Source organism: Eumetopias jubatus, unplaced genomic scaffold (assembly GCF_037043125.1).
Source record: "Eumetopias jubatus isolate StellerSeaLion01/CBP00866 unplaced genomic scaffold, mEumJub1_p1.0 scaffold_8, whole genome shotgun sequence".
In the NCBI taxonomy this organism is placed as follows: Eukaryota; Metazoa; Chordata; class Mammalia; order Carnivora; family Otariidae; genus Eumetopias; species Eumetopias jubatus.
Genome location: NW_028274814.1, coordinates 110,881,236 through 110,904,747, shown reverse-complemented (window position 1 = coordinate 110,904,747; position 23,512 = coordinate 110,881,236). Strand labels below are relative to the sequence as shown.

Sequence of the window (23,512 nt, the reverse complement as noted above, 5' to 3'; positions counted from 1 at the left end):
TGTTCAACTCAATTCTTTCCTCTTTTGGGGAGAGGTGGATAGGTAGAGTAAATGCCATAACCCACACAGTGGTGATGCCTGGAACAATTTGTGTTGGAATTGGGCAACTCTTCATCCTTGTGTCTGTTTTCATCTTTGGTCCAAAGTGCTTCTAAAAGTACAACAAAATAAAGGCAAGTACTGAAATACTGGTTTTCTAGGCCTAACATTTATTAGTTACATTTGGGTCTGAGACCTCCACAGACTTTAGGACTATATAAACTAAAATTTTATGATTTAAGAAAAATGAAGTAGGGTTATAAGAAACAAGAAAATCTCATATTCAGTATTTTCAAATAATTTCTTATATATTTTCCTGTGGCAGCCCTGTATTGGGCACTTTGCATGCCTCATCACAAAAACCTGTCAAATAGATACTATTAGCATCCCCATTACAGATTGGCAAAATGAGGCCTAGAGAAGCTAAATATCTGAGGCAGGGTACTTGAATTCAAGCACAATTCTGTCCAACTCTAAGACTCTATGGCATTTCAAGAATACATCAGTTCTTTTGGCCATTTTAATGGACTCACCCGTAAGACCTCCTCATCTGGCTTCTTCCTTTTGAGAGGTTAATTCTATTACCCTACTCTGCAGCCTTCTTTTTGAAGCTATTAAGATCTTTTGCATTTAATAGAAAACTCCTTTTTCCCTTTGATTTAAACAGTGGACTTCAAGCATTTCTGAGTTATGTATATTTCCATTAAATAAGGTTTCCTCTTTCTCTTATTTTCTCCATGTATTTGTGGCCACACAGTGGGACTTCTTCCCTTTAATCATCTGAAGCCCAGAAGCTGAGGAACACCATCTGGTATTCACCTTATCCAGAGGTCCTCAGCTCTGACTCCCAATTAGAATTACTGTGGGAGTTAAAAAAACAACAATATCAACCAACAATAACAATAAAACAACCCAAAAAGTTCCCAGTCACCACCCAGACCACCAATTAAACTGATGAGTGTTAAGCCCAGCTTTCAGTGTACCTTTTTTTACTGCAACTTTTTTTTTATAGAAAAGTTGCAAGAATAGTTCAATGAACACCCATCCAAGTGCTCTTAACCAGATGCACAAATAAACATCTGTCAAATTACTTTCTCTTTTCCCTCTATGGTTGTTGCATATATGTAAGTATTATATTACATGCATGCATATAATGTACCAATACATACTTATTCCCCCTTTTTGGAACCATTAAAGTGTTAGTTGCAACTATTTGACACTTCATCCCTAAATACTTCAGCATATATCTCCTAAATTTAAGGACATTCTCCTGCATAAATACACTACATACAACTATTACATATAGGAGGAAATCTAACAGTGATATGATACTAATGTCTGATATTCAATCCACAGTTTGTAATTTTCCAATAATGTTCATTATAACAGTGCTTCTCAAAATTTAATATTCACAGAAATTACTTGGAGATCCAGTGAAATTGCAGTTTCATTCAGTATGTCCAGGCTGTGGCTTAAGTTTCTGCTTTTCTAAGAAGCTGTCAGGACAATGTATTCCCAGAACTATGTATTGAATAGCATAGCTTTATAGTTGTTTGTTTTGGTTTTTTCAATCCAGGATCCAATTAAGCATCATTTATTGTAATTAGTTGTCATGTCTCTTTAATATCTACATTTCTTTGTTTTTTTCTTCCATGTTGTTGACATTTTAAAGAGTTCAGGCTAGTCGCTTTGCAGAATATCCTTTAAATGGGAATTTGTTTATTTGTTTTCTGTTAATAAGATTTAGATTAAACATTTTTGGTAAGAATACTACAATAGATTATAAAATCTATACAGGTGTTCCTAATGCCCTAATCAAACCATTGCATGAGGGTGTTCCCAAAGAATTAGTGAAAAGTGAAGAAAAAGAATTGGTGAGGAGCCAATGGTGAAGAGCTCTATGAATTATACAAAAATAATCACCATTTTTACTCTTTCAAGCAAAGAGAAGGATAGTATCTGATTCCCAAAAATTATGAATAAAAACAACTTATTTGGTTAAAAATAACTGAATTGTTCAAGCAAAAGATTCTTATAACCTCCATGTTTTGCCTGTGCATTTGTGTTTTAGTTAGGAAGGGATTTATAGCAGAGAGTATTGCATTATGGTGATGAAATGCATGTCACCTAAGTGAAAAGAATCAAATTTGTTTTGAAAATTGATTAAGCACAGACAGTAGCTGTTTATCTTTGAAATGTCTGGGCATAACATGGCAGTCTATCATGGTACTAAACAAGACTCTCTTGGCTGAAAAGCACTGATGTCCTGTTAACCATTAAGAAACTTGTTCTCCCTGTCCCCGCTTCACCGAAATCAAAAATAAAAACAAAACAAAAGCAGCATTTGTTAACTTCCAGAGAGCAAACACTCCTGCCATGAATGATTTCAAGTTACCAATGTAACATCAGTGGGCTTGCAAAATAATAATTAGTTCTCATTTGCTGATCTGAGCCCAATCCAGCACACACTGATTTTAAGAAGACAATCCCACCTCAATCAGATTTAAGGGAAAACTGGAAATTATTGGCTCATGTAACTGAAGAGATTCAGCACAGATCTGACATCAGATGCTGGTGGATCCAGGGCTTCCTTCACCGACGCTTGACTCTGCACTTCTTGCCATTCACATACTGGGGTTGCCCCCAGAACCTCATATCCCAGAGGCCGAATAAGCAAGGATGGAGAACCCTGAGTCAGACTGGGTTAAAATCTCAGTTTGCCACATACTTCCCATAACCTTGTGGAACGTAATATCTCTGTGGCCCAATTTCTTCAACTATATGATAGAGATAGTAATAATACCTATGCCATGGGGTTGTTTTGGATATTTAATGAGTTAATATCTAATAGTTTAGAATAATACCTGGCAAAGAGTAAGCACTCAGTATGCTCATCACTATCATCATCATTTTCTATTAACCTCCAAAGAAATCTTTTTCAAGCTAAAGCCTTAACACTCAACCTCATCTAATGATGTGGGAAACATGTTCATTCCTAGGAATGGTTCAGGCCAAGGGGATAGCTAATCCTTAGGTCTAGGATGTCATCATCACTCAAATTAAATGGATTGAAGATGTGGAAAAGTTTCCCAAAGGAAAACTAATGTTCTTTGTCTAAAATGAGGGAAGAAATGACTATGGGACAAACATAATATTATTATTATAATAGTAGTAACATATTATTATAATATTTATATACAATATATCTAACATATATTATTATATTATTGCATAATATTAAAAAATACATATCTTTTTCCAAAGAGTTAGATGAAATATATCTGATCACACCAAAATTGATCTTAATGGCATGAAACTATGCTTTGGGTAGAAAAATCAAGGTAACCAAAATGATCTATTTGTGTAAATTAATAGAAAATACATTATAGTACTTCCTTGAAATTCAAATCCCATGGGAAAGTTACAGTAAAACAGCAAAAGTATAATTTATGTATCAAAACTCTTAGCACACCATTGTTTTAACCATTATAGAGAGGGTAAATTTAACTGTCTAAATGAAGTTTTTTTGCATTACTTGATTACCAAGTAATTCACCTGAATTATTTATTCCATGTTTTAACTGGGGAGTTTCCAGTCACTAAATATGCTATATTTTCCTATACTATAACTTTCTCCTTCTGATGTATATTTTAATACCCTGAATGGAAAGGTATAATGAACAGTGGTCTTTATTTTTGATGAATTAGTCTTTAAAACATTTTTTTATTAAACTCATCATAAACTTAAATAGTTGCAAAAGTTCCAACCTTTTATCAATACTGACATGTAACAAATAAAATTTAATTACTCTTTTAAACATCAGATGACATTTGATTTGCCATATGATTTGATACTCATCATATATTTTTAAAATTTAAGAACAATAATCTCGAAGTTCAAACAGGTCCTAAAATTTATGTAGAAATGCAGAGAGCCAAGAACAGTCAAGGCTGCTTGAAGAACAAGAAAATTATAGCACTTATTCAACCAGATATCAAGGCCTATAGAGTGATAGAGATTAGGACAGCGTCATATTCACTAAAAGCTAAGGAAATTGACAAATGGAATAGAGTGAGAAGCTGGAGATCCCTGCAGAGATGGACACTTAATTTGTAACAGGTAGCATGGCCGATCAATGGGTAAAGGATGATCTTTTCAGTTAATGAGGGGAAAATGAATTCCTCTGACACCATACATAAAAATCAATTCTAGGTAAATTATAAACCAAAATGTAAAAGGTCAATCTTTAAATGTTTCAGTAGGTAATAATCACATAAAAAAGTATTAACTATTAAAGAAATGATGAATAAATTTAGACATATTAAAATAAAAATCTGTATTCACCAAAAACACCATTAAAGAATGAAAAGATAAGCCATAGAAGGTGAGAAAATATTTGCAGCATATGTCATTATATGACTGCCATAAAAGACTTGAACTCAATATTTGAAGAAAAATCGAAAGACAGAGAACCTGGAGAACCTGATGAAACAGGTTTCTCTGTATAGGTATTATCAACATTCAGGGCTGAATAGTTCTTTTTTGTGGTGGTGGTGAGGTGGTGGTGGGAGAGGGGGTGGGGACTATCCTATGCATTATGGGAGGTTAGCAGCCAAAAAAAATTGGCTCTTACCCTTGAGATGCCAATAGCATCTTCCTAATTGTGTAAACAAAAAATATGCCCAGCGATTGCCAAATGTTCCCTAGGGGAAGGAGTAAAATCATCTCTGGTTGAGAACCCCTGTGCTAGAACAATGCACAGAAAGCATAAACAAGATTTTGAAAGATAGGAAATCCAAATATCAACCAACAAATGAAAATGTGATAAATTTATTAGTAAACAAGGAAATCACTTTGAAATATCAAGCACACCCATTATTTTGGCAAAAATTTTAAAATCTACCCACTGTTGGTAAGACAAAGGGCATTGGGAATTCTTTGGCACTGTAGTTAGTTTAAACTGAAACGAGCACTTTGGAAAACAGTCTAGCATGATCTCATCAAGAAAAAATCACGCATAATTTAGGCCAAGCAACTCCATTTTTGAAGCATATATCCTAGAAAAATTCATTCCCATGTATACCTGGATACATGTAAAAGAATGTTCATAGCAGCATTTTTTGGTAATGTCCAAAGGCTAGAAATAACCTAACTGTTGAATAATAGTGTGATATATAAATAAATTGTGGCACATTCATTCAGTAGATAGTACTATACAGTAATGAAAATGAATGAACAAAAGAAATATGCAAGCAAGGATGCAGCTCACAGTTATAATGTTGAGTGATGGAAGACAGAAAAAAGAACACATACTCTTGATTCCATTTATAAAGTGTTCAAAAATAAGCAAAATTAAACTTTATTTTTAGACATGCATACCTAGTAGTGAAACTCTAAGAAAAACCACAAAGTGATTATTAGAAATCAGGATAAAGATACATATTGTGGGTAATGGAGAAGGAAAGTGATATAAAGTGCAGAAGACAGAGAGTTGGCTTTGTGTTGTTTATTACATTGCATATTTGATGATTTGTGCACTCTTCATATGTGTTATATTTGACAGTTTTCAAAAGGTAAAAAATACTTTAAACATTTCTTTAAAAATTAAAAGAAATCTTTCCTTTTCCTAAAACTACTATTTTCATTTTCTTCCTTCACATTTTTTTAAAGATTTTATCCATTCATTTGAGAGAGAGAGAGAGAGAGCATGAGTTCATGGGCGGTGGGAGAGGCAGAGGGAGAAGGAGAAGCAGATTCCCCACTGAGCAGGGGGCCTGACGTGGGGCTGCATCCTAGCACCCCGAGATCATGACCTGAGCCAAAGTCTGATGCTTAACCGAGTCCCCAGGCACCCCTCTTCCTTCACATTTTTAACCTAAACTGATATTTTTATGCTTGAGTTTATTGATCACCTGTCAAATTTAAGTATAATAAAAATGTATATATAAGTTGAAAATTTTTGTTTTATTTTCTATGACAGTAAGTCTCCACACTATGGAATCTCATAGTCATTAACACATTTTTAAAACACATTTCCTTAGGGTTGTTATTATTACAATTATTATTAATACATAATTTATTAAAACAACATAATTACATTGCACACTGATAAATAATTACTGCACATAAGAGTAGACTTTTATTGGAAAAGTATCTATTAATGAGCTAATGATCAAAATTATTCTCATTGTTTATGAAATAGAAAGGCATATAGCTAAAAGTAATATACAGAATTAGCATATTATCCTAATTTTGCGAAGAGAGTTAGGAGATAGTTAATATTTTATAAGCTGAAATAAAGTGAGGCCCGATTTTAATAAGAACATTTCACAATATTATTTGATAAAATAGGTTTATATACCCGCGGATGTAACACTCAATTGGAAGAAAATAATTTCAAAATATTTTTTATCCCTGGGTTTTATCTAAGATATCATGAGTAAATTTGGTAGTTGGAGTAAATAATTACACTTGAATTTAAAAAATTGTGATTGTAGGTTAACTTTCAAAAATGTATCATAAGGAGTTTCACAGATCTGCTCCTCAGTGAAGCAACAATAGTTGATGAAAATTATATATTAAACACAAAGTAAAGTGTCTGGAAATTGTCCTAAGAGCATACAGCAAGTATTTATTCAAGAAAATCTATTAGGGGCACCTGGGTGGCTCAGTCAGTTAAGCATCCAACTCTTGATTTCCGTTCAGGTCATGATCTCAGGGTCATGAAATTAAGCCCCACATCTGGCTCCACGCTATGCATAGACCCTACTTAAGATTTTCTCTCTCTCTCTCCTTCTGTCCCACTCCACCCCAGACTTGTGCGTGCGCTTGCTCTCTCTTTCCCACACTAAGAAAGAAAAAGAGAAAAGAAGAAAGAAAGAAAGAAAGAAAGAAAGAAAGAAAGAAAGAAAGAAAGAAAGAAAAAAAGAAAAAGAAAAGAAAGAAAGAAATATCTATTAAATATCAGTTAGAACAGCAAGTCTGTGGTATTTGAGTCACTACCCACCCCCCAGTTCAGTGTGGCAGAAGTTCTACTCTATATGGGTTCAACCAAGAACACAGGGTGCACTCTACCTCCAGCTCCCTGCTGAGGACTATGGTATCTTCCTGGGAGAAGCAGGCTGCTAGCATTTCTCATACTCCCTCACTTACAGTTTCATGTTCAAAGAGCTCTATTTTTCAGGCAAGAGAGGCTAAGAAATCTGGGTCTTCTATCCAGCCCTACTCATAGGACAGAAGTTCTACAGAAGTAGCAGGCAGAGAATAACAAGCCCCCAATTGCCCAATTGCCAGAATGGGCAAACCATAAATATCAGAGGCTAACACCCCTGCCCAGTGCCTGCTTATAAAGCAGGGGTGTCACTCCAAGAGAAGTGACTGTCCTTGTTCCCAGTAGTGGCATTGAGGTTTTTGCTTAAGCAGGAGAAATAAGCTGTAGGGGCAGAGAACTCTGAAACTCTCCAAAAGAGAACGGAATTTATCTGGAACAGAACAGAGTCTGAGGAAGTTTATTATGGCATTCTGGAAAACAGTGGAGAGTTTGGGGGTAAGCAATGATGAAGAGACTGGTAGCTCTATGAGAGCAACAAGCTAAAGTGTAAACCAGATAAGAGTTGACCAAAGACAACCAGGGGAATAGTTAAGAAGAGCTCTCCCAAGATCGGAACAAACTTGAAAGATTGGCCTCAGAAACCACCTCTGCAAAGGGATCAGAACTTAATTGAAGTGCATGGTGAAGAAATTTAATGCCCCAGTGCACTAACGGAAACAAGAGAGCAATCAACCAGCAAGTAAAGGAGCCTGACAACTGGGGGTGAAACCAACAGAGGTAGATAGCTTAACAGAGAAACCGGGGAAAGAGACAAATAGAGTCCTGATAAAACCACTGTCATCCATGGATGACTCTGGGTTTATCAAGGCTGCATCCTCCAAGCAGTGAAATCAGGTGCTGTACACTGTGGGAGAAAATAGATTTTGTTAAAATAGTTCAACCAAGTCATTAAAATATTAAAAATCAAACAACAACAAATCCTGGGGCTGGGGGTAAGAAATCAAGATCCAGAGTTGCTACAACACATTGTTCAAACTGTCCAGTAAAAAAAAAAAAAAAAACAAAAAAACTGGGTAGGAATTTATGAGACACGAAAAGAAGCAAGAAAGTGTAAACCATACACAACAAATAAATGTAGTCAACAAAATGCCTTGAGAGAGCTCAGATTTTAGAGTTAGCAAACATAATTTAGGCAGTAATAATATGTTCAAAGACCTACAGAAAACCATGCTTAAAGATATTAAGGTAGGTGTAATGACAATGTCTCAATAAATAGAGAATATCAACAAATAGATACAAACTATGAATTGAATGGAATAAATATTAGAGAGAAGAAAGAATCAGCAAACTTCAAGATAGATCAGTAGAGATTATACAGTCTAAAAAAGAGAGAAAACAGAAATAATGGTTGAAAACTCCCTAAATTTGATGAGAAATATTAATCTACATATTCAAGAAACTCAACAAATTCTAAGTAGAATAAGCCCAAGGATATCTGCATCCAGACATATCATAGTTAAAGGGTTCAATGCCAAAAACAAAAGTAAATTTTGGAAATAACAAGATAAACATGATTTGTCACATATAAAGGAACCTCAGTAAGATTAACAGCTGATTTCTCAGACACATTGTAATCCAGAAGGCAGTAGGAGGACATATTCAAAGTACTGAAAGAAAAAAAAAAAATATATTTGCATATGTATATAATTGTATTTTTGAGCCTATAGCATTTAGAAATGTAATATATTTGGCAATAAGAGCATAAAGGAGGCAGGTGGGAGCAAACCTATATTATGGTGAGGAAATGATACCAGGTAGTGACTCAATCCATAGGAATAAATAAATAGAATCAGAAATGATAAATAAGAAGGTTAATATAACAAACCCTATAAGATAAATATTTTCTCTTCCTTCTTTCAGCTCCTTTAAAAAATACAAAATTAAACAAAGTAATATAACAATGTATTTTTGGGTTTGTAACACATATAGACATAACAACAACAGCACAAATTGGGTGAGGGTGGAAGAAAGAATAGCACTGTATAGGAATAACCTTTTTATCTCTAGCTGGAATTAAATAGTATAAATCTGAAGTATATTCTGAAAAGTTAGGAACTATATGGAAAGCCCTAGAGCAACTCCCAAGAAGATACATTTAAAAATATGGAAAAATCATAAAAATAATTAAAAAATACCTACTTACTGCAAAAGAAAGCAGTAGAGGAATAGAGGAACAACAACAACAACAAAACAGGAAGTAAAATGACATAAAAATCCAACTATATATCAATAATAACATTGAATATGATTAGATTAAAATACAATAAAAAGGCAGACACTGCCAGATTAAAAATAAGAATTCAACTATATATTATCTATAGGAGACATACTTTAGATTTAAATACATAAACAAGTTGAAAGTAAAAGAATGAAAAAAGATATACTATGCAAATGATTATGAACAACAAAGAATAGAACACTTGAACATCTATAAAACAATATGACCAAACAGATATCTATAGAATGTTCCTTGCAACAATAGCAGAATACACTTATTTCTCAAGAGCAAATGGAACAGTGTCCAGGATAAACTATATATTAGGCCATAAAACAAGCTTTAATAAATTTGGAATTATAGAAATCATACAATGTATGTTCTCCAAACATAATGGAATTAGAAATCGATAAGAGAAAAAATAATGGGAAATTCACAAATATGTAGAAATTAAATAACACACCTATTAACAACCAAGAAATTACAAGGAAAATTAGCCAATGCTTTGAGATGAATGAAAATGAGGAAACAGCATACTAAAACTCATGGGATGCAAGTAAAATAGTACACAGAAGAAACTTTATAGTTGTAATGCCTATATTTAAAAATATGGTCTCAAATTAATAACCTAATTTTATACTTTAAGACACTGGAAAAAGAGCAAAGTAAACCTAAAACAAACAGAAGGAAGAAAATAATAAAGATTAAAGCAGAAATTAATGAAAGAGAGAGTAGAAACCTATGTCCATCCTCTGATGAGTGGATAAATTTGTTGTATATCTGTACAATGGAATATTATTTGGCTAAAAAAGGAATGCAGAATTGTTACAGGTGAGAGCATGGCTAAAGCTTGAAAACCCTATGGTAAGTGGAAGATGACATGTACAAAAGACCACACACATATTGTATGATTCCACTTACATGAAGTATCTAGAATAGGCAAATCCATAGAAACAAAGAATATTAGTGATTGTGTAGGACCAGGGGTATTTGGAAGACATGAGGAGTAATCGCTAATGGGAATGGGTTTCTTCTTTGGAGTGTTCAAATATCCTAAAATTGATTATGGCAATGGTTGTACAACTCTGTGAAAATACTAAAAACTACTGAATTGTATATTCATATGGGTAAATTGTATGGTGTATGAATTACATCTCAATGAACCTCTAAAAATGTGACTCTAAAATTTACTCTTTTGAATGTTCAGTGAAGCTTCTCTTTGCAACTAATGACAAGTCTTGGGAATACATATTGAGAATAGCTAAAAAGCTTTATTTAAAGCCGTGTTTTTCCTTTAGAGTTTTTACTAGCACTCTCCTTCCATGATGTCAAGAGACTTTCCCTTTGAGAGTTATATATTCTTTAACAATAGTCCAGAAGTGGAAGAAGCAAAATTTTTCAACAAAAATTCTTAACTACTACCATACTCTAGTATGCATTTGAATTTAGAATGTTCCAACATGGACCCCAATAGCACTTTTTCTAATACCTTGTGTATTCATTTTCTTTTTGTGTGTGTGTGTGTGTGTGTATTCATTTTCTGTTACTGTTGTAACAAATTACTGGCAACCAAGTGGCTTCAACAACTCATTTGTCTTTCTTGTAGTTCTGTAGTTTAGAAATTCCATGCAGACATCTCTGGATTAAAATTAAGTTGTCTCCAAGGCAGCATTTCTTCTGAAGACTCTGGGAGAGAATCTGTTCCCTTGCCTTTTCCAATTTCTAGAGGCTTTCTGTATTCCATGGTTCATATCCTCCTTCCTCCATCTTCAAAATCAGCAATCAAAGTCAAGTCCTCCTGACATTGCATTACTTGACATAGCTTCCATCGTCACATCTCTTTCCTGGCTCTCTTCCTCTGCATCTCTCTTCCATTTGTAAAGACTTTTTTGATTACCTTGGGCCCACCTGGATAATTCAGAACAAATAAACTGCCAATTTTAAGGTCAGGTGATTATGTCTTAATTCCACCTGCAGCCTTAAATCTTCTTTCCCATTTAACCTAATACATACTTAGGTTCTGGGGATTAGGACATGGACATCCTTAGGAGGCCATTATTCTGCCTACCACATCATGATTTTCTCCTTGTAGAAATGCGTATAAATTAAGGTAATGGATAAAGCCCTATGGGTTTGGGGTAGTTTGGTTAATCAATAAAGGAGGATTTCTCTTTTGGCCAGTGTGCTATAGTAAATTCTGGCATGAGTGAAGGGTAGGCCTTTATCTTAAAAAGTGGAGAGAAGACTATTGTGAACTCAAGCCTGTTCTTAGGCTAACCAATTTTAGGGGGAAAATAAATGTGGAAATTCAGGATCTGGAATAGGATTCATTGGTTTCAAATTATTGGGATGGCACACCTAAAGATTTCCTATAACCCAGGACCCTAGTTGGATGATAATTCATTTGGGGCAGTAGTTTCCAAACGGGGCTGATTTCATAATTACCTGAGACTTTTAAAAAATGGAATCAGATTTTCAGGGTTTAATCTAGATCTGCTAAATCAGAAGTTCAGAAACCAGAGACCCAAAAGATGTTTTGAATTTCTTTTTTTTTTTAAGATTTTATTTATTTATTTATTTGAGAAAGAGTGAGAGCACGAGGTGGGGGGTAGGGGTGGGGGGGCTCCCTCAGTAGGGAACCCAACACAGGGCTCGATCCCAGGACCTGGGGATCAAGACCTGAGCCGGAGGCAGATGCTTAACTTACTGAGCTACCAGGTGCCCCTGTTTTGAATAATTTCTTTAGTTGATTTTGATAACTAGCCAAATTTGATAACTACTCACTTAAAAAACAAAGGGGATTGAATTAGTGATAATAGAAGATTCATGTGTTCACTAACTTTTTCTATTAACTGCTTGTTAGTTTTGAAAGTTACAGGACATTTAAATGTGACCTAGAACTTTGGACAGTCTGACCAATGTGCAGCCAAAACAGAAATCTGAACGTATCATTCTTTCTCACTTCCAAGTAATCATGCAGCCACAGATATTGGATTTTTTCCTCTTTTGGCATATATACTCTGCCATTATAAGCTATGCCTTATTTGAATTTGTCTTTGTTAATTTATTGTAAATTGATTAAGTTATTCTTATTCCATAGATACAATCAATGTAAGAATACATTAATATTTATGGTCACTTTGCATTTACCTAAATTGTGATATACCAAGTCATGGTCATAATTCCTATCAAATCTATGAATTAGCATATTTTCTGCACCTTACAGACAAAATGTTGATATTTTTTACTAGTTTAATAACCTTTCCAGAAATAAGATGAGATATCTTTTAATAAAATATGCAGTAAATTAGGACGACACTGTTGAACTTTGAACATGCACATAATATATATCTTAAAAAGACTGAAATATTGCATTTCCTCTGTAGATATCACACCACAGAAAGAAACTCAGGAAGGAATTCCACCCCCGACCCAGAGTCAGGAACCCCTGAAACCTCAGGAGAATATATCACGACCCATTCACCATCCTTTAGTTTTAAAAACTAACTTTGAGGAAGAAGAGGAGGAAGGAGATGAACAAAATGGTTAGTAAGGCTTTTCTCAGATTTACAATGCACATTCAAAAACCGTACCATTTTTTTTTTTACATATTTTTTAACTGTGAGAGGTTTATAAGGTAATATATTATGTTTAGGCAGATTTTGGTAAGAAAATAGCTTGAATTTTATTAATATATTCAATTCATTATGTTCTAATTTGTTCTATGTCTATACATGCTTATGATCATTTGGATTGGAGGGTTTTTGTTGTATGATGGCTGAGTGATAGATCTCATTTAAATATGTACAGTTGCTTAAACTGATTTTTCTAATACATGAAATATAGCAATTTGAGACATTTATCATTATGCAAATTATTGATTTTAAAAATAAAAAAATATCCATGAGAACAATGTCTGGAATTTTTCATTCTGATTTATTATATATTTTCATATTATTTGGCTTTTGACAATTTAATTTAAAAAAATATATCCTATAGATGCTTCTAGTTTATGGACAAAGACTCCTGAAGAAATTGAAGAAAAAAGAGCAATAAAGGAGATGTGTTATAAATCTGGTAAGAAATCAAACATTTGTGGATTTTCTAATGCTTGATGTGACAAATATACTAACCTCTACTCTTCTAATGGGAGATTAGGTGAATACTACAGATTTCATACTCCTCCAGATATTTCATCATCAAAAAGCATAGCCTCTACAGCAAACAAAGAGTTAGAAAAGCCTTTGGAAAATGGCAGTGAATTGCAAGAAGGTAAGGAATGAAAAGGCAGCATTTCAAGGTGATGTATAAGAGATACTTGGTGTGATAGGCTGTGAATTATTTAGTAAGATTTACACTAGAGTTAAATGATAAATAATACATCAGAATTTAGAGTGAGGAGGAAGTGCTTTTATCAGATGACCTATATTTAATATGAAAAGATGCTATTAATGTAATTATACTTTCCCAGTGGAGCTACAGAATGAATGGTCTTCATAAGTGCGTGGCAGCACTACTCCCCCAATGCAGTAATTCTGTAAATAACTTGCTTTTACCATTTATTTTTCTTTGCAAAGAAATCTCCCTGTGAAATAGGTGCATATCTTTCTCTGTGAGTAGAAAGAACAACCTAGCCCTAGAAGGACAAAAGGGAGATCACAGAATGACGTTAGTGGCAGAACAAGGATACATTTGTTCATTGAATGAGTGCCTTTTGTGTACCAGGCAATTTCAGAAGCAGTGCAGGTGGATTATTGCAAGGCTGGGCCTTTCATGAGTCTTATGTTTTGGTGAATCTTATCTTAATGTTGGTAAACATTTGGCCCTTGAAGGCAAGATAAGAACATTATTTTCTGGATATAAAACCAGAAACTCAGAGAAAATCCATGGGTGCCATGAGTTTATAGAGTTGTCTTGCCACTAGGATGAGATGAAAAGTTTTGCTGCGGTAGAAGATTTGAATCCTGTCCTCTCCCTAAAAATGAAAAATGATAGTTGGGAAAATCTCCCAACATCAAGATGAGGGTAGGATAAAGTAGAGGATCGAGAGTAAAATACTTGCTTTTCAAGTACATACGTGGCAAACTATTTAAACATATGGCGGTAGGTGGCAGCAACATACCATTAGATGTTAGAATGATTGTCAAGACAGCTGATAGGTGGGCACCCCATCTAGAGAAGGGCACATTGCCTGCATTACCTAGACAAGGAAAAAAGAAAACAAAATAAGTTAGCAATGAATATAAAAAGGGTAGATTAGAAAGATAATTACATGTACTTTCACTTTATATTATGGTTTTAAAAGCCTTTTATTTTTAAATAATTTCAGGTAATTCATGAATAGCCTTCACCAGATTTCCCCAAATGTTAGTATTTTACACATTTGATTTTTCACTCTTTCTTTCCCTAAATATACACATTGTGATTTTTTTCTAAACCATTTGTGCAAGAGTAAGTTGCAGATATGATGCCCCTATATAACTCTTACATAACTTTGGTATAAATATCAAAATCAGGAAATTACCACTGATACCATATCATTTACAGGATTTTTAAAATAAATTTCACCAGCTGTACCATCAATGTCCTTTATAGCCAAATGAACTTTTTTCCTGATTTAGAATCCAATCCAGAATCATATGGTGCATAAGATTATCATGTCTCTCTTACTCTGCTTTTAATAGTTTATTCTAGAGATGTATAAGAAAAGTGCTAAGAATTATTTATCACAGTATAATTACCATTTGTCAGTGGTAGACTCTAATACTTTTCACTCAATTTGTTCATGATAAGTAGATATAATCAAAAGAAATATTACAAACTCATTATATGAAGAACACATCAAATAAATTAAATATATTATACATACAAAATAATGTTAGATTGTTTAAAATTTTAAGTTGCCATTTAATAAATAATCCACATAGGAAAATAAACCTTAGATTGTTTAAATTTTTAAATTGCCATTTAATAAATAATCCACATAGGAAAACAAACCTGCTTGTTATTTTCTTGATAATCATAAAACTTGCTTAAAATTCATATATTTATTAATGTATTGTTTATCATATCACTATGCAAACAATACTTGCATTCACTTTTAGACTTTTTACTACCATCATGAATTCTACTGTAGACTTATGTAAGTGGCTATGGTTCCTGGGATGATTTTTTTTTTCTTTTTCCTTTTCTAATTTTTTCTTAATTTTTTAGGGGATGGTCTTACAGTTCCAACAAAATTTAGCCTATTTGAAAGGCAAGGTGAGATAAAAGCATCATTGGATAGGAAACCAAGGACTGACATTGCTGCTTTTGAAAATGGAGGTGAGTTAAGTTATTATTGGTTGATTCTGAATATATCACCATATAATAAATGAGTCTGAATTTCCTCTCTCATAACTAATTTCATTTTTTCAAAATCTTTTCGAGATTTTTATTGTTGGCTTTGGGTAAGGAACTTGAGGCCTGGAATTGTATATAATCAGTTGCTGTAGATGAATCCCTATAGGAGAATGTCTGACACATGACATGCACTCTGTGAATATTTGTAGAATCAATGATTTTATGTTTATAACAATTGAATGACTAGATGAATGGAGACATGTTTATAGAATTTACAGATGACTGGAAGTTAATATGCTGGATCAAGGAGCCAAATTTAACAAGGTAAACTCAAACTGTGATACACAAAAATTCTTGCATTTAAGTTCAAGATATTAACGGTAGATTTTCTTCAAGTTGGGAAAGACTTGACATGATACTGATTGCAAAGAAAAAAATTAGTGTTTTTTGTTGGCCACAAGGTTTAAATATGATTCAGTAATGGGTGTCAAGAACCAAATAGCTCAGGTAAACTCACACTGAATTATTAGGAGTAGCATAGGAAGATAATTAAATGTGGTAAGTCATTTAAAGTACTCAGTAGTGTCTGCCATCTAGAAAAATGCTCTACAAATATCAACTATTATTACACTAGCTCCACTGATTTCTGTAATGGTAGTCCACATGTGTGTGCCATTTTAAAAGAAGGTTACTTGAAACAAATATTTTATGTTATGAAAGGGTAACTTGTATGGTGAAGAATCTGGGATTTAAGTATATAAGTAATATTTAAAGCAATTGTGGATATTTATCTTGGAAAATAGAAGAGCTTTAAGGAGCATAAAAATTGCTCTCTTATATCTGAAGATATTATATTGAAGATAAATTATATTTACTCTGAGTAACTCTAAAGGATGGTAAAGGGTAGAAGTAAAGATTTATATATGTTAAAGGAAAATTAATTGTGTTGACTATGTGAATATTTTTTGCAATTATCTCTATGTAAGTGTACATACTATATATATTCATGTACATATATTTACATATATTAATCTAAACATATGTGATATGTGTAGAGATGTGGGTGATTATCACTGAGAAGTGTTTAAATAAAACTGAGGAAAAGGTATACTGCAGAAAAGGATAATCTTGTGTTAGAAGATAGTTTTGTACAACGTTCTGCCACCATGGTCACTGACAGTAAGGTATTGTCATAGGAGGTGACTGTTATGTTCCACAGAGGATCATATTTCTTGGAGTAGATGAAAATGAAGGTTTAACAGAAGAGAAGGAAATCACCATGTCAAAATGTTCAAATAGAAAAGGTAATGAACCATCCTATAATTTTAATCCCTTCATAATTTGGATAGATATGTTAAATACAAAACTTGACACTTGTAGAGACCAATAGTGAAGAGGCGAGGTAATAAATAAAAATATACATTAAATACAGTGAATAGGAGTCAAAAACTCTAAGGTTTCAGTCCTGGTCTGTCCCTCATTGTTTGACCATGAGACCATCTCTTTTAGCTTCAGTTTCCTTATCTGAAATATTGGCCTGTTGGACTACGTAATTTCTAGGAGTCTTGCTAGCTCTATTGTTACTGGTTCTGTTAAATAGTAAAACCAAGTTCTTTAGTTTCTTTTTCCAACTTCAAATACTCAGTGTGATTGAATTTTCTTAGAAAGCTTTGTTTGTGAACACTGTGAAGAGTATTAATCTCATGACATCTATGACCTCCCCATTTTATAGTTATTACTAGTCTGTGAATAATCAAGAGATATGATAATAAAATCCATCCTTTATAGTTTTATATTCCCCTTACATCATGCGTAGAATCCCCCACCTGGTACCTCTCTGCTAGGCAGGCTCTCTCAGTCACAGACTAAAGGTATAGCTGTCCTGTAATTAGAGGGCTTTACATATTCTCTATCCAAATATTAACTAATTTCATCTACTGTTTCCCCCCACCATCAAATAAATGTTCTCAGAATAGGTTCAATGGGAACCAATGGGAAATGACATATAAGTCTCTTTTCCTCTCTCTCAGAGATGGAAACATTTTGCCCAATCTATCAAAACAAAAAACAAAAAACAAAAAAATTCTAACTACACTAATAACAGTTGCTACAATTTGCATTTGGCTGTTTAAATTTAAACTAAAATGAAATAAAACTTAAAAAATTCAACTTTTCATTTGCATTAGCCATGTTTCAAGTGCTCAATATCCACATGTGACTAGTGGCTATCATTTTGTACAGTACAAACCGAGACTATTTCCATCATTGTATAAAGCTCTTTTGGGCAGTCCTGCTCCAAAGCATAGAACACATGAAAGTTGTTACATTTAAATTATTTCTGGAACGTTAATTTAAATAAGCACATTTGATTTAAAATTAATAAACTTCTGGTTCTTTTATATGATGGTATTAAAAATATTGCCAGAAATACATAATTTGTATATTGAAGATAATGTCTGTACATTGGATTTTTAATGCTTTGTTAGTGACAAATTTTGGGGACTCATTGTAGTGATTAGGGAATTTCGGTGATGAATTATAAATATTAATACACACATATATATTTTAAAGAGGTATGCCCATCATATAATGTTTGAAAAGTGAAATACCAACTGAAAGCTGCTTTTACTAATATTGACATTTTATTTTCTTAATTTGCTTTAAAAGACAAGGACAGTCCTCATCCAAAGCGCTCCTTACCTACCCGACTAGTACCTACAACGCATGTATTAAATGCTACTGAGAATATCAGTATGAAGTGCAGAGAGGACCCCTCTTCAAGTGAGACATTAGCTCTATCACTTTTTGGCCTTAGATATATTTGTCTTATCGTGGATTTGTTTTGCTTATTTGAAATAGAATTTTTAAAAAGAAAGAAAAAAAAGATGGTTTGAAGATTATTCAGGATTAAGAATTAAAAACAATATTCTACTAACTCTGACAAAGAATTGTGATGTAGGTCCTAGTAAATTATATACGTTCCCGCGAGTTTAACTTAGGTATTAAAATTAATGATATACTACCTTCTCGGAAGATTCATTAGGATAGCATTTTAAATTTAACTGATAGTGGGATACGTTGACAGGTTTTTACTATGTTTTGGATTATTTTGCATGATTTGGCTTTTCCAGGCCATTCAGTATTCTGAGCTACTTCTCTTACACAATTAAGACTCATGAATCTTCCTTTCTGTTTCCTTCCTTCCTTCTTTCCCTTATTTCATTTCCTGAGCCCCTATAATGTTCTTGGATCCCAGCCAGGCATTGAAAGAAATCATGATGGTTTACTCCTAAGCAGCTTAGTTTAGTGACATTTGTTAAAAATACGGTTTCCCAATCCTGGGGAGTGGGGGCTTGAGAGTAAGGGTAGAGCATGATGTTTGGAGATGAGGTGGTGAATCAGAATTCAAACCTCACGCTTAAGCTGAACTTGAGAGCTAGGGCAAAGACAGATTTATTAGTCCACTAGAGAGAGCTAATGTAATCTACATAGTGAATTTGTCCGTTTTCTCTGTGCAGTTGTTACCTGTCAATGTTCAGGATCTCCACACATGAGAAATAACAAAGAATGCCCCTGTCTACTAAATTGTTTTAAGATTCTCTGGAGAAATGTCCCTTAGAAACTCCTAGAAAACTGATCTTGTATATAAATTTTTCAATGTAAAAATATGCCAGTAAAAAATGAATTTAGTGATCTTAGCACTTAGAAATTCTGACTACTTAGTCTTGTTTTTCCAAACTAACTACACACCCAAATTCTTAAAACTTAAAAGAATAAAGTAATATTCACTAAAAGTATTTTATATTAATCCAATTTCTTAAGAAGTGATTTATGTTCAAAATAACAATTCTAAAACTACTTAAAAATAACATAATAAGATATATAGTTAATTTGGAATGTAATTTTATAGTCTTTTAAACAATTTACACATTCCTTTGGGGAAGAGCATTTTTTCCCTGAGGAATGCTACATATTGAAAATTTTCTCATCAATCAATTTCCAGGTTAGTTTTTTTTGGGGTGGGGTGGGGGGTGCTTTAAGAAATAAGTCACCCTTTGTTCTAGAAAGTAAAGTATTAGAGTAGTGCATTTATTTTTTTCTCTTGCTTGACATGTGAATGCACAGATATGTAATTATCACCTACAGTAATTTTCAAATGAAAGCATCTCTTAAAAAACTGTAAAAATTTGTATCTTCTTCAAGTGAATGATGTCCAGCCAGTGAGGAAGCCTCACTTTAAAGGTGTGAAAAAAAGAAAATGGATTTATGATGAACCAAAGAATTTTCCTGGCCCAGGAATGCGGAGAGGTAAAGTATCTACATATTTGATATTTCTAGATTATAATTTGCAACGGAATTAAGAAATCAAATATAAATTAGTATTTCCTACTCGAAAAACAAATTGCTGTTGTGTAACATGCTATTTTAGATGTCAACCCAACTCCTATAAATTTAGTTCTTTTTGCACACATTGCCTTCCATAGTGCTATCAAACATTTAACCTGCGGTATGTTATTTATGGGTATGATACCAGTTTGTTTTATCCCTCACTCCCTTCCCCCTTTCCTTTACAGCAGTACAGGCCCCAAATCCCAAAAATAAAATGAGTTACCATCGCAATAATAAAAACAGAAATGCTGAGAATGCATCCTATATCCACGTTCAGAGAGATGCTATCAGGACCATCTCACTGAGTGCACCCCCCCGCAGCAGGCCCACAAATGGGTCCTACAATAAAGTCGATGTTAACAAGGAACCCAAATTCAGCCTCTGTCCAGGTAAAGCTCTTTTGGTATGTGATTTACTCATGTCCACGGTTTGCATCCCCATGGAATTACGTGATGGTCCAACTAATCTTCACCGCCACCCCCCACTCCCCGTTCTGTTTCCAGGCCTCGCCACACCAGGACGTCTCAGAAAACTGGTGAGAGGATTTCTCCCATGAGCAGGAATGCACATAGTTTAAAGAATATGTTAGAAAACGTGTTGGGTGCAGACGACTAGACATTAAACCTCACTAGAGTTTTGTCTCATAGCACTGCACTTTGTTCGCCCCTGGATAGCTTTATTTCACTCTTGAGGATTGTTTTCAAATGGTTGACATTTTCTTGTTCCAGTAACCGCATTGTTCAATCATCACATTCAGGCTAGTGCCTTGGCTTTTCTTTAAGCCTTCATGATTACTTTCTGAAAGGGTTAGTTTGGGGATTAACTGCAATATTTTTGACAACCTCTCATCTCTCCCACCATGCACAGATTGCTCCTAAATCATTTCATCATGTAATAGGCAAAGTCATAGTATATGTCATTAAGTACAAGGCCACCAGGGAGGAGGGAACTATATCTTTTCTTCCTGTCTTGGATGAATTTTGTTCTTTGGAAATTGGGTTTCAGTTCTCTCAACTTAACACGAGGCAACTTAATTCCCTCTAATTTCATGTGTGTATTTTCTTGTGTTCCCAGTCTAGTTTGTGGGGTTCTGAATGTTCTGTACTTTCTGAAACATAAGTAAAACTTCAATGTCTCTCTTAGGTCCTTTCTTTTATAATTTAAATAGAAGTTAGCTTTCTTTAAATTGTATTTCTTCTATTTGTTTTAGAATAAAATGATATATGGATTTATATATAAAAATAAGGGTATTCTTGGATGATACAGTCTTATTATTATTATTTTATTATTATTTTACTGGGAGTGAATGGTTGTCTGGATTTGTGTTAAGGTGGTCACAGTTATGCTCACTATTGCTTTCGTGCCATTAGAGCAAATGTTAACAAGGAAAAAAAGCAAATAAATTCTTAGTATTATTATAAGCCACGCTTTGAGAACCATAGCTGCATAGTAGTACTTAAAAACACAAATACAACATTGTTAGATAATAGTTCAAATATAAAGTTGTCAGAGGAAAGTAGATATTAAAGAACCAAGTCAGTATATCAAGGCTTTGGTTTCCTGGGACAGTGCGTTCACTATGGTCGAGTATTCCCTGCCATCATGGGAGTCACTTCATAGAAAGTAAAGGGAATTGGCGGTGCCTTCTAGGTCTTTTCTTCTTTTTCTTTCTTTCTTCTATAAGCATTAGCAGAATTGTGTTGTATAGCAAGGCAATGAAGTATTTTGATCACATCCAGATATCATACTCTCCCGTAGCTTAGCCTCATGGGAAAGACCCTTATTTGAAGAACTTGACAGCCAGTTAAGAGGTGCATAATCATCCATGTTCACTGATAACATAAATGGTCTTTTTTTTTTAAGATTTTATTTATTTATTTGAGAGAGAGAGCACGAGCAGGGGTGGAGGGACAGAGGTAGAGGGAGACAAGCAGACTCCCCACCGAGCAGGGAGCTTGACACAGGGCTCCATCCCAGGAACCTGAGGTCATGACCTGAGCTCAAGGCAGATTCTTAACCAACTGAGCCACCCAGGCACCCCATCAAAAATGGTCTTAAAAACTCACTTGGGTCCCTGATGCCTTAGTTTTGAAATGCTAAAATAAATTACTTAGAGAACAGCTTCATCTCTGAGATATTTATAACTTTGAGACACTCTTGGAATATGAAGTTATAAAATATTTAATTCCTGTCTTCTTTTTTCTCAGATAAATATATGTCAACATCATATAATGGTTCAGCCTGGCGAAAAAGAATTCCTTTTTCAAAAACATATTCAAAAACTGAAAAGATATATACAGGTAAATATTTACTAATAATTTTAATGTATCATTCTAAAAACAAATGACAAGTTTTTTTTGTTTGTTTGTTTTTTTCAAATGACAAGTTTTTAAGTTTCAAGGTCAGGAAACATATTTTAGAAAAATTTAGGAAATTTTCATGCTTTATGAACACAATTACTTGGAATTCAGTAGATATCTTGTCTACTAGCAATTTAATCTTACTTTGTTTTATTGTGTTCTCCTTTGCCTATTTTTATGTCATCAGAAATCTTTTGATATACTTCTATCCTTAGAGACAAGCAACAGTTGCACCAATTATATGTTAAAATTCATTCTTTGTTGAACTACAAAGCAAATATATAAAACCATATTTTGACACAAAATATTAAAGCCCTACTATATCCACCATGGACAAATATTGGCTGGTGCGGACTAACAGGGCACCTAAGATGAAGTTTCCAGGCCAGGAGGTTCTGAGTGACTATGATGTCCCCCTTGTTGTGCTCTGTTCTCTGGAGAGTATGGGAATCCAGGGAACCTCCCCAGGGTAGAGGTTTGAAGCAGACCTGACCTCAGGTGGTTCTTTTGCTAAAAAGCTTGATGTCTTCTCCAAGCTTATCCTGGGGCTGGCACAGTAGGTTTGGAAAACCACACAGGATAAAATGGTTTCAGTTACTCCAGAAAAATGAATCTTTCAGAAAAAGTTCTAAATAGGGAGTTCCTACTTACATCTTTAGCCTAGAACTTTCAGAATCATCTGAAATCTATAAACTTTTATATAAGAGCTTTCCAAAATGAACCCAAAGACATCCAGATTAGGAACTGTCCACTTTCAAGAAACAAAAACTGAGATGTTAAGTAGTATTTCTCAAAACTCTTGACTTTAACTATGAAGTCAGTTGCTTTTCTTTTTTTTCCCATTTCTTTCCAAATCATATGGTACTCTAAGAGAACTCTGCTGCCATGCTATTTCCTTGACTATATTTTCTCTGAGCTTACTCTGGGTTTTCACATGTGATTGTACTTAATTTTGGGGGAAGGAGATGAAAAGTTGGTAGAAATCCTGGCTAAAACTACAATTGTTGAGCTGCACCTTTTGCTCCTGTGCTTTCCTTGTGGGTGTGATGGATTTCC

The 23,512-nt window shown here is 33.9% G+C and overlaps 1 protein-coding gene across 2 annotated transcripts in view; it reads left to right on the top strand.

Moving 5' to 3' along the window:
- The window catches only part of ZC3H11D (zinc finger CCCH-type containing 11D), a 33,616-nt gene that overhangs the window by 8,433 nt on the left and 1,671 nt on the right, over window positions 1–23,512 (top strand). Inside the window, exons 4-12 of one of the 2 annotated variants that reach the window (XM_028105508.1) lie at window positions 12,752–12,910; window positions 13,365–13,442; window positions 13,524–13,637; window positions 15,579–15,689; window positions 16,904–17,011; window positions 18,375–18,488; window positions 19,911–20,015; window positions 20,282–20,485; window positions 22,304–22,396. In XM_028105508.1, coding sequence (XP_027961309.1) covers window positions 12,752–12,910; window positions 13,365–13,442; window positions 13,524–13,637; window positions 15,579–15,689; window positions 16,904–17,011; window positions 18,375–18,488; window positions 19,911–20,015; window positions 20,282–20,485; window positions 22,304–22,396 — 1,086 coding nt within the window. The remainder of the gene's footprint in view (window positions 1–12,751; window positions 12,911–13,364; window positions 13,443–13,523; window positions 13,638–15,578; window positions 15,690–16,903; window positions 17,012–18,374; window positions 18,489–19,910; window positions 20,016–20,281; window positions 20,486–22,303; window positions 22,397–23,512) is intronic. The other variant, XM_028105509.1, reaches the window with a different exon arrangement.